The sequence below is a fragment of the Abramis brama genome (assembly GCF_963993115.1).
Source record: "Abramis brama genome assembly, chromosome: 25".
In the NCBI taxonomy this organism is placed as follows: Eukaryota; Metazoa; Chordata; class Actinopteri; order Cypriniformes; family Leuciscidae; genus Abramis; species Abramis brama.
Window position 1 is genome coordinate 3,990,232 of NC_139987.1, and position 13,899 is coordinate 4,004,130.

A 13,899-nucleotide genomic window follows, 5' to 3' on the forward strand; every position below is an offset into this window, starting at 1 on the left:
TGGCCAGACCCAATTCTTCCCCTCTAATTCCTGCCACAGATAGGCAGAGTGTTTGACGTACTTGCGGAGGAAGCCTCTCCCTGTCTGTGGGATTGGGACCATGCCATTCTCATTCAGACACTTAGCTGCAGAACTTATCTTGTTAGCTGAGCCGTCTTGCCCATGACCCAGCCGCTGTGAGAGAGGAAGCGCGACCACACGGCCACTAGCCCACCAGACATAAGCTCACAATCTGTTTTTGCGAAGCAAAGCCACACAATGACATATTGTTTACACCTTTGCTTGTTTAAATTAACGGCATCTGCTAAACAGAAAACACCCTGTAGCCCACTCAAAATGTGGTGTGTCACAATGTGCTGACCTTTTAACAGTTTTTGCTTTATCAACAATGCAGTAACACACTGACGTAGTAGGTGGAGTATGTGGTTATGAGATCTGATCACATGAGACACATTTAAGATGTTACTACCAGGTGTAAACGGCAATCTGTCTCGGCTACACTTGTGTTTAGATCACCTGGAACAGATGTTAGTACGGTACCAGAAGTAAACAGCGGAGACATGTGTGATTAATGTCTTAAAGGGATGGTTTACGCCAAATTTTAAGTTCTGTCATCATTTACTCACCATTGTTTCTTTCCAAACTAGTTTGAAAGTGATACAGGTTTGGAACGACATGTGGCTAAGTAAACTATCCCTTTAAGATAAGTCTTAATTTGCTCTGCATTTTATCTTAGGAGAAACAATCGAGATTTAGTTCACACTTTCACGCTCACGTTCACGCTCACACGTGATGTCGCTTCCATTTCGTTCAGTTATTTTCAGCGGCCGTGGAAGTATGCAGAGGCGGGTGATGAAGTGCATTCCTCATCATGTTCTCATAAGAGGACTCATCTCCACTTTTCCCCTCTTCATTCGACTAATTTGATTAGTCAATGAAATTGCTGTCAGGCGGCGTTACGGGTAGCATCTCGTCACATCATATTGATTGCAGTGCTTTGCACATTTGCTACTGCATAGCAGTTTATAATTTAGCTGTGGGGTTATATGGGAGTTGCGGAAAAGAATCTACCAATTCTACCAAGAATCTACCAAAGTCTAACACGTCACCCACGTTTGTTCTAAATGTTCATGCACAGCCTATCTGAACACATTTGATGTTCAAAGGGGTCCTATAATGCCCTTTTCACAAGATGTAAAATAAGTCTCTGATGTCCCCAGAGCGTGTATGTGAAGTTTTATCTGAAAATAACCCATAGATATTTTTTATAGCATGTTAAAATTGTCACTTTTTGAGGGTGAGCAAAAACGCGCTGTTTTTGTGTGTCCCTTTAAATGCAAATGAGCTGCTGCTCCCGGCACAGAGGGCGGAGCTTCAACAGCTTGTGTGTTAGCAGATTACCTCACAGACACGCACTGAACATTTCAAAAACTTTTAGCCTTTTATGTTCAAACAGGAGTTGGACAAAGATGGAGAGACTCAAGAAGAAGTGACATGTAGACTGCAACAGGGCATTTCTGAATGGTTAGTTGATGAATTTACGTATGTAGCTGATGTGTAGTTAACCATCTTCTAGTCATTGATTAGCATATTCTGTCATGATAATCTATAAATGGTGTTCCCAGAGGTGGGGTTTATGTACATTTTAGGTTTAGGGATGTCACTAACCCATGAAGAAGTTAATTGTAGTCCCTACCACCCGTTTGTTGTAGTCCTTAAAAAACGATTTCTGTAAAAGAAAATATCTCCCTTTGCTTTGAACTTTGAGCATCATAACTTTGCAGATGTAGTTTATGCTCAAACAGCAACATTACACACTAGCTAAAGTTAAAAAAGTTAAATCATAATCAACCACCCCTTTAATATACAGATATACAGATATTTAATATACAACTTAGAGTGATTGAATGCCCAAATAGGTTTTTGGGGGCCACTCAGAAGTCCTACCCTGGCCCTGCTGTATTGTGCACATCTGGACGAGGCTTACTATCTTCTCTCACATCATGTTGTATATCCTCATAAAAAAGATCCAGTACGACAATTTAATACCATCAACAAATAGATAAGATGTAAAACTTGCACCCCAGTGACTCCCACACAGATAGAAGCAGCTGCTTGCTGGAGAAGACAAGGCTTGGGATCAGGGGCCGGAGGAGAACCAAGGAGCGGTCAGGGTCAAACAATGACGTTTGTTGTTAATAATTAGACTCTTCAAATACACAGTGGAGAGATCCAAACAAGAGGTTATTGGCCTTTATGAGATGACCGGCTAGCAAGTGGCAGAAACGACCGCAGTGCTTGTTTACAAAAAGAAGAGTCGGGGTAAACACTGTCCAGGGTTATTCAAAGTTCTGGGAAGGATGTAGTGAATATGAGGAAGAAGAAACCAGGTTAAACAGTCACTACTTACGTCCGACACGGAGATTGATCTGGTCGCGGCGCTGGCCGTCAGGGTTCTGGAAGCAGCTGTATAAGCCGTTGCTACTCATGTTCACCTCCATCAGGATGAGCCGCGGTCCTTCTTCTCGGCGACGGGCCTTCACGTCCGTGCCATTCACCTTCCACGTTACAGAAGCGTCGTTGTCCAGCGAGCCGCATTGCATAGTGACATCACTTCCTATCCTTTCATACTGGATCCTGGCACCTGGGGAAACAGAATCATCATGAGGTCATCACGATTGCAATAGAGGTCATCATAATTGCAACACATGGCTTTACATTAACTTTTTCCAAGGAGAACATGCTCCTACGTTGGAAATGTATCAAGGGAATGTATCAGTATTCAGTTTACATTGGTTTATTGCATAACCAAAATATGAAGGGGAAAAAACCTTAATGTGGGACTCCTAATAGGACTCTTATTTTGAAATGTCTATGTTTTACTGGTGCAGGCTGTTCATTCAAAAAGATTAGGGAGATCAAATATGCACTCTTAAAACCATCTACAACATATCACAATATAAACACAAACTAAACATTGCCATAATTAATCTCTATAATGTAACAGTGCTGAATTTTTACTTTGAAATGTGTCATGTTTAAAGAAAATCATAGCCTTTTGAAATTTAATAATCACATTAGACTGTATCTTCATTCCTGTTTTTCCATCCCTAAATGTAAGACCTCTTAAAAATGATAATTAAGACGTTTCTTATATCATTTAATATATTTAAGACTTTATAATTTAATAAGATTCGTTAGTTAACATAAGTTAACTACATTAACATAATATTACGTATACAGCATTTATTAATCTTTGCTAATGTTAATTTCAACATTTACTAATGCTTTATTAAAATCTTGTTAACATTAGTTAATGCACTGTGAACTAACATGAACTAACAACGAACAGCTGTATTTTTAACTAACGTTAACAAAGATTGACAAATACAGTGACAAATGGATTGCTCATAGTTAGTTCATGTTAGATAATACATTAACTAATGTTAACTAGTGAACCTTATTGTAAAGTGTTACCAAGACTTTTTATGACCTTAAATACCATGAAACTTTTTTACTTTTTTTAGATCCTGCAGACTTTTTTATTTGCACACATACTCCTAAATACATTTTAAAGTTTGCACATATCTATTTTAGTCTCAAATGTGAACCCAGAAACATACTTTTAAGACCAATTACAGATCATGTTTTTTTATTTTATTGTGCTGATTTCCATTGTCTTTCTATCTACACATGCGGTACACGCATGCAATCTTTGACCGTTGTGTTTTATTTTTCTACTTAAAATCAGTTCGGTCATTACCATGCTTTTCACAAGAAAAGGAAGAGGTGGTTGTTTTTCTACAAAATCTTTTTCACACCCTAAGGCATGTTGTTATGGGCTTTGACATCAAAAGAAAATACATTTCTTCATGTCGCAACCACAAGTAATGCCCTATAGATGTCCGCCGTCATGCGACAGCTGCAACAATGAAAGAAACATAAGAAAAAAGAAGGTTCAGAATACACAAACAGGCAAACAAACAAAACTCGGAGAAAACATCAATGCTACTCTTTGACTTTCATTACGATGTCGTGACTCCGACAATGCACAGGGGTCGGAAAAAGCAATCTCTCTTTCTTCCACTGACCTGACTAACTACCCCTGTAGCTTAATCCACACGCTCTGGGCAAACCAGATCCATGAATTTTACATTTACTCCGATGTCAAAGCCTGTGATGCAGCAGTGTTGAGGAGAATGAAAAGAGAAAGGCTGTTGCGTTCAAGAGAGGAGGATGGTGACAGCGGCGACTGTTTGCTATAACACAGACGTGCCCATTAGGATTAGTTCAGTAGATAGCGTGACATGCAGTCGCAAATTTGACTGCAAATTTCCTGCTTAAAGAAAACATGTTTCTATCTTTACAGATAATAACTTATAAGCTTATAAGCAATGACACAATTGTAAATATATTATATTAATATCTTTGATAGCTTAGATGTTGCTACAGGGAAACTTTTCCTGTAGATAAGTTAATTTGATGTCTGCCAAGCAACCAAAAACTAAAAAAAAAAAAAAAAAAGCACAGGACACTTTATAATGTCATCTATCATTTTAAAATGACAGAATGGCAGCAGAATAACTTTTTTGGATAAGTTAGACATCCCTTTCGTCAGTCTTGAATTTCCCCAGGAACTTGAATGTCTGCTGATTTCATCATCCTGATTACCATTCTATCGATTTTTTTTTTTTTTTTTCAAATTTAAAAAAATGGGTTATTATATTCTCTTCACTTTCAATTAAAATTTAATGTATTGCATGCATTCATAATGTTTTATATTCAATACAACTCCCCCCATACACATAATTTCTTTGAACTGATTTAATTGTGTCCATCGAACAAACATGATTATCATTCTCAAACATATGTTAGATATCAAAAAAAGAAAGAAGAATTGCAAGGAGGGAAAATGCCTGAATTCAGGCTGAACTTCTAAAAAGGTCATTTTATAGCTCTGTTTTTTGAGAAACCCTCAGAAGACGATGCTTTGTGAGGAATCTCAGTTGTGCAAGCTTGTTAAATATCTCCTCTCTAAATATCTTTAGTATGGGAGTCATTGCTTTGCCCTCTGCCTTGTTCCCTTTGAGGATTCTCATTAAGGGGTTGCCTCTCACTTGTCTGCCCACTTCTTCCAGACCGTGCTATTACGGAGCATCAAATAAATCCATTTCTTGTTTCCTGCCTGCTTATCTGTTGAAGCTGCGGGAAGGCAGCGATACGGCGAGTGAATGGTGGCGCATTGGCACGACACAACAAAGCCCAAGAACAATTCCTCATATCTGCTACCTTTCGATAGCTCAGAATGCCTAATTCCCATTATGCAATTAGCAGGTACTTCTTTCACAGCCTTATCAGATCTTAGGTTTGCTTCATTTTGCCACATGGTGGCATAGAATTGGAAATTCAATGCTACACCATAACCGCATTTTATCTTTAGGATAGAAAATTTGTGCCAAAAACCATCAAGTTTGATTCAAGGAGTGCCCTTAAACTTTCACTCCCCACAATAACCTCCAAAAACTCCAAACATATTGCTTTAAACAAACCCAACTACACACGCCAAACAGTTTCCAATACATGCAAGTGAACGTGCAGTTTCAAGGGCAATGAGTTTGAAGGTCCCATAAGCAATGGAATGGAAGGGGAAAATATGGCTGGAGTTTAAAGCAGTTGTCAAACTGACACTTAATAATGTAGATGTAAACTGGCTGCAGAGGTTAGCGGAGGCGTCATGTAGAGATGAGAGGAGAGGGACTTTACACCCACATGGAAGTGCTAAAGGTTTATGAGCAGGACATATGCAGTGTTGCTTGTGGAGGGAATTCTAGACTGGCCAATAGAGGACCGGACAGACAACTAGAACTCCTGGCTAGATGAGGAACAGCTGTCCTCCTGAAATATGCGGCAAAAGCACAAAGCAGTTAATTGGCTGGGCAAACAGAAGCTGTCTGTGTTAATGAGTGTCCTTTGTTCTCAAACTCTCACAAAGACATTGGAACTTACAATATATAACTCACTATCTCAGAATATTGTTTTGTGAAAGTACACAGTGCAAACAAAAGCTTCATGCAGGACAGTCCCTACTAAAAACAGTTGTCGAGCTTGGGATACTGGTGGCCAGTGTGGGATGCTGGTATGCTCCAACCACCACCAACCAGCTTTACCTGCTTCAAACCATCATTGACCAGAATAAACCCCCTTGAAAATAGACTTTTATTACCTCAATTTTTCAAAAAGGTCAATGGCTTTCATTGCCTGAGTCTTAAAATTTTCAATTTGATTCCTCCAAATCATGAATATTTAGTTCCATCTTTGGTTTCATGGCATCAGCATGCTTTCAGAGCTGCCCGAGTTTACAAGCCTCCAGGCTGCGGGTGGGCTGGGTAGTACTGCGGCATATGGAAGTTTTCCCTCCCTGATATTATATTGTAACACAGAGGGTTTTTCACACAAACAAAGGTCATGAAATGCTCCATAGTCTGCAAAGGTCAATGGGATTACAAAAGTATCAGATTGATACTACATGGATCAGACAGCTTCATCATTGGGCTCCTGGGCTTAGACGCTCTACACTGGGAATGTGGGTTTGGCTACTTGGTTTATTTTCTTACACTTGTCAGGGGGGGATGCTTGCTTACTCCTAGCCACTGGCGCTGTTCCTGCTTTTCTCTCTCCTCCCAGACCTCCCGTGATGCACCACATGCTTCAAAGACTATCTAGTTGAAGACCAACACAAGTTTCGCTTTAGCTTGTGACCTACGAAAACCCCTACATGGGTATATACTAAAGTATACTAACTAAAATGAACGATTATCCAGTCAAATTTTAGAGATGGAACTATTGCTCAAATCTTCAAAGCCAATGGTTGATCCACTGCTGGAGCCACGCTCAAAGTCAATGTAAAATCGCTGCTCTACTCCCACCAGTTGAATTTTATACAAAGATCATAAATTGATCTTTAATGGATGCATTTTTTGAGAACAAAGCATTAAACAGCCCACAATGAATATTATAATACATACATACAGGGCCACTGATAAGAGGGGGGCAACGTTTTGTTCCAGGTCAAGATTCAGGTCATGTTATTCTATATATACTGTTTATATGCAATGTGAAACTATAAGAACATTATTTAACATTGGTCATATTATTCTGCTTAGTGTCATGTCTTCAACTCTAAAATCTCTATAACATCACTATATCTACATTTTACAGAGATTGTTGTACATTGTTATTTTTTACATGATATCTTCACTAGTCAGAAGAAAAAAGATACTAGGATGTAATGATGTGGGCCTTGCATCGTTCTGATTTATGTTTTAAATAATGGCTTATTATTTTCTCAATTCAATGCACAATGGAACTTTTGACAGAAACTCAGTCTCACTTTGTTTCCCCAGACACATGAGCAGCCTTCCAGAGGAGATGAAACAGGATGTACAACTCAACAGCCCCTTGTGATGGAGAGCAGCATGAGGCAACGCTCCAATGCAAATCGGCACCAGAGGAGATTAAAGCACCCCATCCCACTCGCACCCAAAGCCCTAATACACAAAGGCAACCCTGACTGAATTGGATCCTAATCTCAGATATGCACTCCACAGCAACTCCCCCCCCAACCTCATTTGCTAATACACAGTAACATACATCCTTAGCATTCCACATGTGGAGCGGAAATCTAGCTGCTGCTGACAGGCTGTGCAGATATATGGGGCTGCGCTTGATGTGTTCATGTCATTGATTTGGTGCAAGGTTGGGAATTTCAGGAATCATGCAAGAGCATGGTTATGGCAGCATAAGACTATTGCAGCAATTGGACCATATGTTACTATGGTGGTGTTGATGCTATGCTGTGATTATCGTGATTGCGAAGTATGCAGGGAGTTGGTCTAGTCTTACACCGTGTCCCAATCAACCGGGTGTTTCCAGTGTCAAGTCTTCACTGAAAGTATTTATGCAACAGCCAATCAGAACATACTTAATGTTTAATGCTGCGTTTCATGCAAAGTTGATGTGGGATATTTATATTCACCTACTTCCAATCATAAAGGTGTTCTATGGCGGAAAATCAATGCCAATATTCACGGAGCGCACAACTGATGCTGGCGCGCGCAGCAAATGACATTCGCGAGAGGATTACAGATCTACACGCGAGGAAACGGGAACTCGCGAGCTCATTCAAACCCTGCGCGCATGATCATTCCCCACGCTCTAGCGCTTGATCTCCTCTCACCTGCTGATTTTGCTCACTCGAACACTTTTATTTTTGGCAGTCGAGGGGCGGGACTTACTGTTTTAAAAACCTCAAATGTCATTGGTTACAATGTCATTGGACATCTGTCCTTGACTTCAGACATGAGACATCACTTAATTTATTTTATTCATTTATTTATTTATAGTAATGTGTGATGTGATTTAATGCATTGTTAATATAGAATAGATTCTTACCAGTTACTTTATTAACAGGAAGTCTTACAAGTGATTGCATTGTGTTGTTAAGAGATATTTACAGACTGTAATGACACATTTCCATGGTTATTAGCATTGTAAATCTACCAAAATTATTATACATTTTTTACGTAATATAAATGGTTCATTAGCCTATATTCTATTAAATGTAAAAGGGGTTCTGCCTTCTCAAGTTAAGATACAGTACACAGCATTAATTATAGCTTACAAATGCCTTTTCAGAATTTGCTACAGAATACAGAGAACAAAATTGAACCCAGCAAATTATTAAACCCATCTTAAACCCAGCAAAGTAGATATTACAATATTATATAGTGATATTAATCATCTAACTTTTTGTAAGCGAATAACCAAATAAGAGAAAGTATGAGGCAAGTACAGTACACAGCATGAATGATTACACCCCATCTGAACATAAAATATCTACAAAAATAAATAAAAATAAATTCATGCTGCCAGAACCCCTTTTACATTTAATAGAAAATATAATGAACCACTCAAAATTGACATAATAGTAATACACAGGATGATAACAAAAAGCTTTCACAAAAACTCTTGCTTATTGATATAAACAAGTAATTTATCTTTCATCCAAAGCCCTTGTTATATTTACAACTATTTAATGGACACTTTTTACATTTCTGAGGTTCTCAAATCCAATATAATTTTGGTTGGGTAAACGTTAATAGTGTTTAATGGGGGTATAGTGGTAATGTAGTGGTGAACTACAGCAAATATGACTTTGCATTCCCATTTTTCTCCAATTTCTTTTAGATATTTTAATGCCAATAACACAAATCATAGTGTTATAAAAATAAAATGTAAAAATGTATAAGAATTTTGGTAGATTTACAATGCTAATGGAAATGTGTCATTACAGTCTGTAAATATCTCTAAACCACACAATGCAATCACTAGAACGACTTTCTGTTAATAAAGTATCTGGTAAGAATCTATTCTATATTACCAATGCATTGAATCACATTAAACATTAATATAAATAAATAAAACAAATCTCATGTCTGAAGCATAGGTCTGAAGTCAAGTGAATTACGGGTCATTGGACAGGCGTCCAATCGCAACTGACTTCCGGAAAAGGGGGAGAAACCAATGACATTTGAGGTTATTAAAACAGTAAGTCCCGCCCCTCGACTGCCAAAAATAAAAGTGTTCGAGCGAGCAAAATCAGCAGGCGAGAGGAGATCAAGCGCGAGAGCGTGGGGAATGATCATGCGCGCGCGCGAGGGCTTGTATTGCGTGCAGAGGAGATGTCATGCGCCCGCGCAGGGTTTGAATGAGCTCGCGAGTTCCCGTTTCCTCGCGTGTAGATCTGTAATCCTCTCGCGAATGTCATTTGCTGTGCGCACCAGCATCAGTTGTGCGCTCTGTGAATATTGGCATTGATTTGCCGCCATAGTGTTCCATTGGCCATTATATTGTAAGTTCTGATACTCGAAAGATTATATATAAGGAAACAAAATAGCAAAGCTATTGTTAGCTTAACAACTGTAAGATTCCCCAGTAGCCAAATTGCAGAGGATCACTGCAAACATTTTGCTAAACAGGCCCAGGAATACATTCTGTGTGCCAAAATGTGAATGATCACTGTGTACCTGAGTGCTGTCATGTTTATGTTTGCATGATATACTCGCGCATCTGGGGAAAAACAAAATTGGAGTTGTGAATTTCCTAATCACTTTCCAAGTTGAAAGTCCGAGTTTAAGTGATGTTCTGTTGTATTTTTCCAAGTGGGATGTTGGAAATTCTGACTTCCACGGCTATCTTTGTTGGGATTTTGGACCAATGAGATTTTGCGCAGATGAGTCACTAAAACCAAGTGTGACAAATTCAGCTTGATGCAGACATAGCTGGAGAAATGTGATTAATTTATTGTTGCTTTATTACATTGTCTAATGTCAGGGCACTCTAATTTAATTCTGTGAAGATCATTGCTTGGAAGAAAAAAGAAATAGGCTAAACACTGCAGTACAACTAAGATTTTCTCAAGATGTGCTTGCCAAAAATTATGCAGTCCAACTCAATAAGCACAGTGTAAATTCACAGCGTAAAAACAGACTTACACCAACCAAGGTTTCATTCATATTTGATGGATGACCTTGGGCCAAGATATTCTAGAGTGATATGTTCAATGGTAAAAAGCCAAATCAAAAAGCATTCACAATCGACTGATGAACACAACAGGATGTTCTGGAGTCTTCAGGTAAGTCACTGATGCTATTCCTGTAGTGCCAATGGCATGTTATAAAGTCCTCTAGCTTATAAATATTTGTAAACACAGACTAACAACTGATGTGGACTATAAAATATATTGTGGCAGAAATAAACAGATTATAAAATCAAGTTTCAAGAGCACTTTGCTGTCTGGCGACGCTGCAATTATTTTCTAATATCTAATTCATTCTCAGAATGAAGTAGATGGCACAAACCTGCTGCATTGGCCCCAGGCCCTTGGAGAAAACACTCCTTTATACCCAGATTACTTGCACATTTATTCCGCCGCTCTACCTCGGCTCTGCTTTGAATGAGGGAATTGCGTGGCCTTGCTGCTGGAATGTAAACATCCCGTGGCAGGCCTGTGTCTGCGGCCCCCTGTCCTCCTCATCAGGAAGGATTGAAATCTGCCTCCCTCTCTTACTCCATCTCCACCAGCACACGTCCTCCAGCGCTGATCACAGATGAGCCGTGCAAAATGAAGAGCAAACATACCTGGATGTCATTACAAAGCACTCCCATAGTTTACAGGAAGTACACTGAGGCCTAAAACCAACAACCGCTCCTTCTCTGTTCCCATTCTCCTCGCAGGGTGGCAGCAGGAGGGAATAGGGAAGGAATGAGCTCCGGTAAGGGTCAGAAAGAATCCTGCTGCTCATTTTTTACGTCTGTTTTGACAGGCACTCAGAGCCCCAACAACGTTTGCCGTAATTTGTCTCCATTTGCTCAGCCGTTGTTATCATTTCCCCAATCAATCCTGACGCAAAGGGTCTTTTTTAGATGCTGATATGTTTATGTCAAAAGGGGAAATTCTTGCGACAGGAATTTGATGACTGCAAAGTATGTACTCTGATTTAAAAACCTTGCTATGCTGAAGGGATCACAAAGCATTTCTGAGAGGATGCCAGTGTGCCAGCCAAAGTAGCACTTTTAGATCATTTATCATGTCAGGCCGAGGCATGTCTCAGAAAGAAAGATAAATATTTTTTTCTGATTAGAAAAATCCCTTTGACAAGGTGTTTACCAGCTTTCTCTGGACCAGTGGATGAAATGGTCTCTGGTGAACTACAATCAAGAATATTCCTATATATTCCCCATAAAAGGGAACAAGGGAACACAAGGGAAGAAAAAAACAAAATATTTTCAAAGTTGATTAGTGACTAGGTTATATAAACCACTACTTCATTTGTCGATCTCAAGGACAACCTCTACAATTCGGCTGATTTAGGGTTACATTTATTAAGCACCAATCAGATGCATCAAGACTGAGGGCAATATAACCCAAATATTTTATTGCGCTGTCATTGTCCTCACAAAAATGCATTATGCATAATAATGAGAGCATTGTTCACAGCAGGCGATCTGAAGTCTAATGGTGATTGTCTTGATTTGTTTGTTGAAAGGGGTGAATTTGTAACAAAAGTACTGTTTTGATGGTGTAGAAGTTTTGCTTTAAAGGGGATGAAATTAAAGACTTCTCAGAGGAATATTTAACATCCTGACAATTTCACAGCTTGTCTACACTGCAAGTTTAGCATTGCATTGCATGTTTGCAGTATAAATGATGATGCAACAATGATGATTTGAGTGCAGGCTTGATAATTTTACAGATAAACACAAAATACTGAGTGAACATCCATATGGCTTTAGAGCCTATAGGTCGGCCTCAATGGCAGTGATGGAACTGGTAGAAGAGATTTCCACTGCAATGGATGGTAATGAATACACTGTGGAGGTGTTCCTAGATTTACAAAAAAAAAAAAAAAAAAAAAGTTTGACACTATTGATCACGGCTTATTAATGATGAAACAGGAGAGATAAGAGTATAAAGTGAAAAGGGTGGAAGGATGGTATAAGAGGATAAGAGGTTAAGAGGTTTTTAAGAGGTTACCTTGATGATATATATCAGTTTGTACAAATAAATAATGCAAAATCGGATCTAATAAAAGTCACTTGTGGTGTTCCTCAAGGTTCGGTGCAAGGCCCCATATTGTTTACTGTATATAAATGAATGATATTTGTTAAGTGTCTACATTTAAAAAAAAAAAAAGCTCTCTTTGCTGATGATACACATTTATATTGTTCGGGGAACATTTTTGGAACAGTTTCTGAATACAGTGGAAATTGAATTGATGGTCTTAAAAAATGGTTTGATTATAATAGACTTTCATTTAATTTAATTAAAACAAAGTTCATAATATTTAGTAATCTACAAAGTAATAACAAAGCGAAAATTAGGATTATAATGAGAGAATAGAAAGAGTGTATCAAAATAAATCAAAAATATGTGTTATAATAGATTATAAATTATGCTGGAAACCAGATATTAATAATATAAAAACAAAAATGTCTAAAGCCATTGCAATATTAAATAGAACAAAACATCTTTTGAATGAAAAAAAATCATTATATATATATATATATATATAATGATTTTATGTGTATACATACACATACAATGATTTTTTTTTATTACCTTTTTTCAAAACCCTTTCTGAGAATCTACATCTCAAAATTCCTCACTTAGATAAAGATAAAATTAAACGGTTGACCACACTGATCAACTATATGGTTGACAGATGAATGGTCAGTTATGTTAACACATCCCTTCTTTTCAAATTAATTTTAATAGTCATTTATTGTAATTCCCCATGGGTTGAACAAAAAGTGCTTTAAAACATATTTCCATTAAGACAACAAAAAAAAGAGAGAAAAAAAAAATGTAATAAAATATCCTAAGTGGTATGTGGTCTTTAAAATCTGGTAACAATTTCTTGTTAATTTTGAGGTTTTGGCTGATACATGTATAATCTGGTTTTGACAAATTCTCTGTAGTATTCTCATCTTTTGATTGTGAGTTTACAACTCATCTCTGATGCAAAGCCATTTGATTGAGACCTTATTATACCTTTACTACAGATTCTCTAGAGAGAGCAGTTGAGGCTTGCTGAGTGACAGCAGACACGAAACAGCAACTGTTTGCTACGGGATGCTCTCGTTTGCGAAGGGTACACATTCTGGCAGCCCAACAGACTCTACTGTGACAAGCCTGCTTTGTATTCCACACTATTACTCCCCATGAGAAAACCTTTCATAACACAGTCTTATGCTCTTGTGTTTTCTCATGCTTTTCCGTTATCTATCCCACCTCCTTTTACATCTACTTGTCCTCTGTTGTATTCATCTCTCCAATTC

At 38.2% G+C, this 13,899-nt stretch overlaps 1 protein-coding gene across 2 annotated transcripts in view; it reads right to left on the reverse strand.

The window, feature by feature from the left end:
- cntfr (ciliary neurotrophic factor receptor) overlaps nucleotides 1-13,899 on the reverse strand; it is a 188,695-nt gene that overhangs the window by 84,121 nt on the left and 90,675 nt on the right. For both annotated transcript variants that reach the window (XM_084104055.1, XM_084104056.1), the window contains exon 3: nucleotides 2,411-2,644. In XM_084104055.1, coding sequence (XP_083960181.1) covers nucleotides 2,411-2,644 — 234 coding nt within the window. The remainder of the gene's footprint in view (nucleotides 1-2,410; nucleotides 2,645-13,899) is intronic.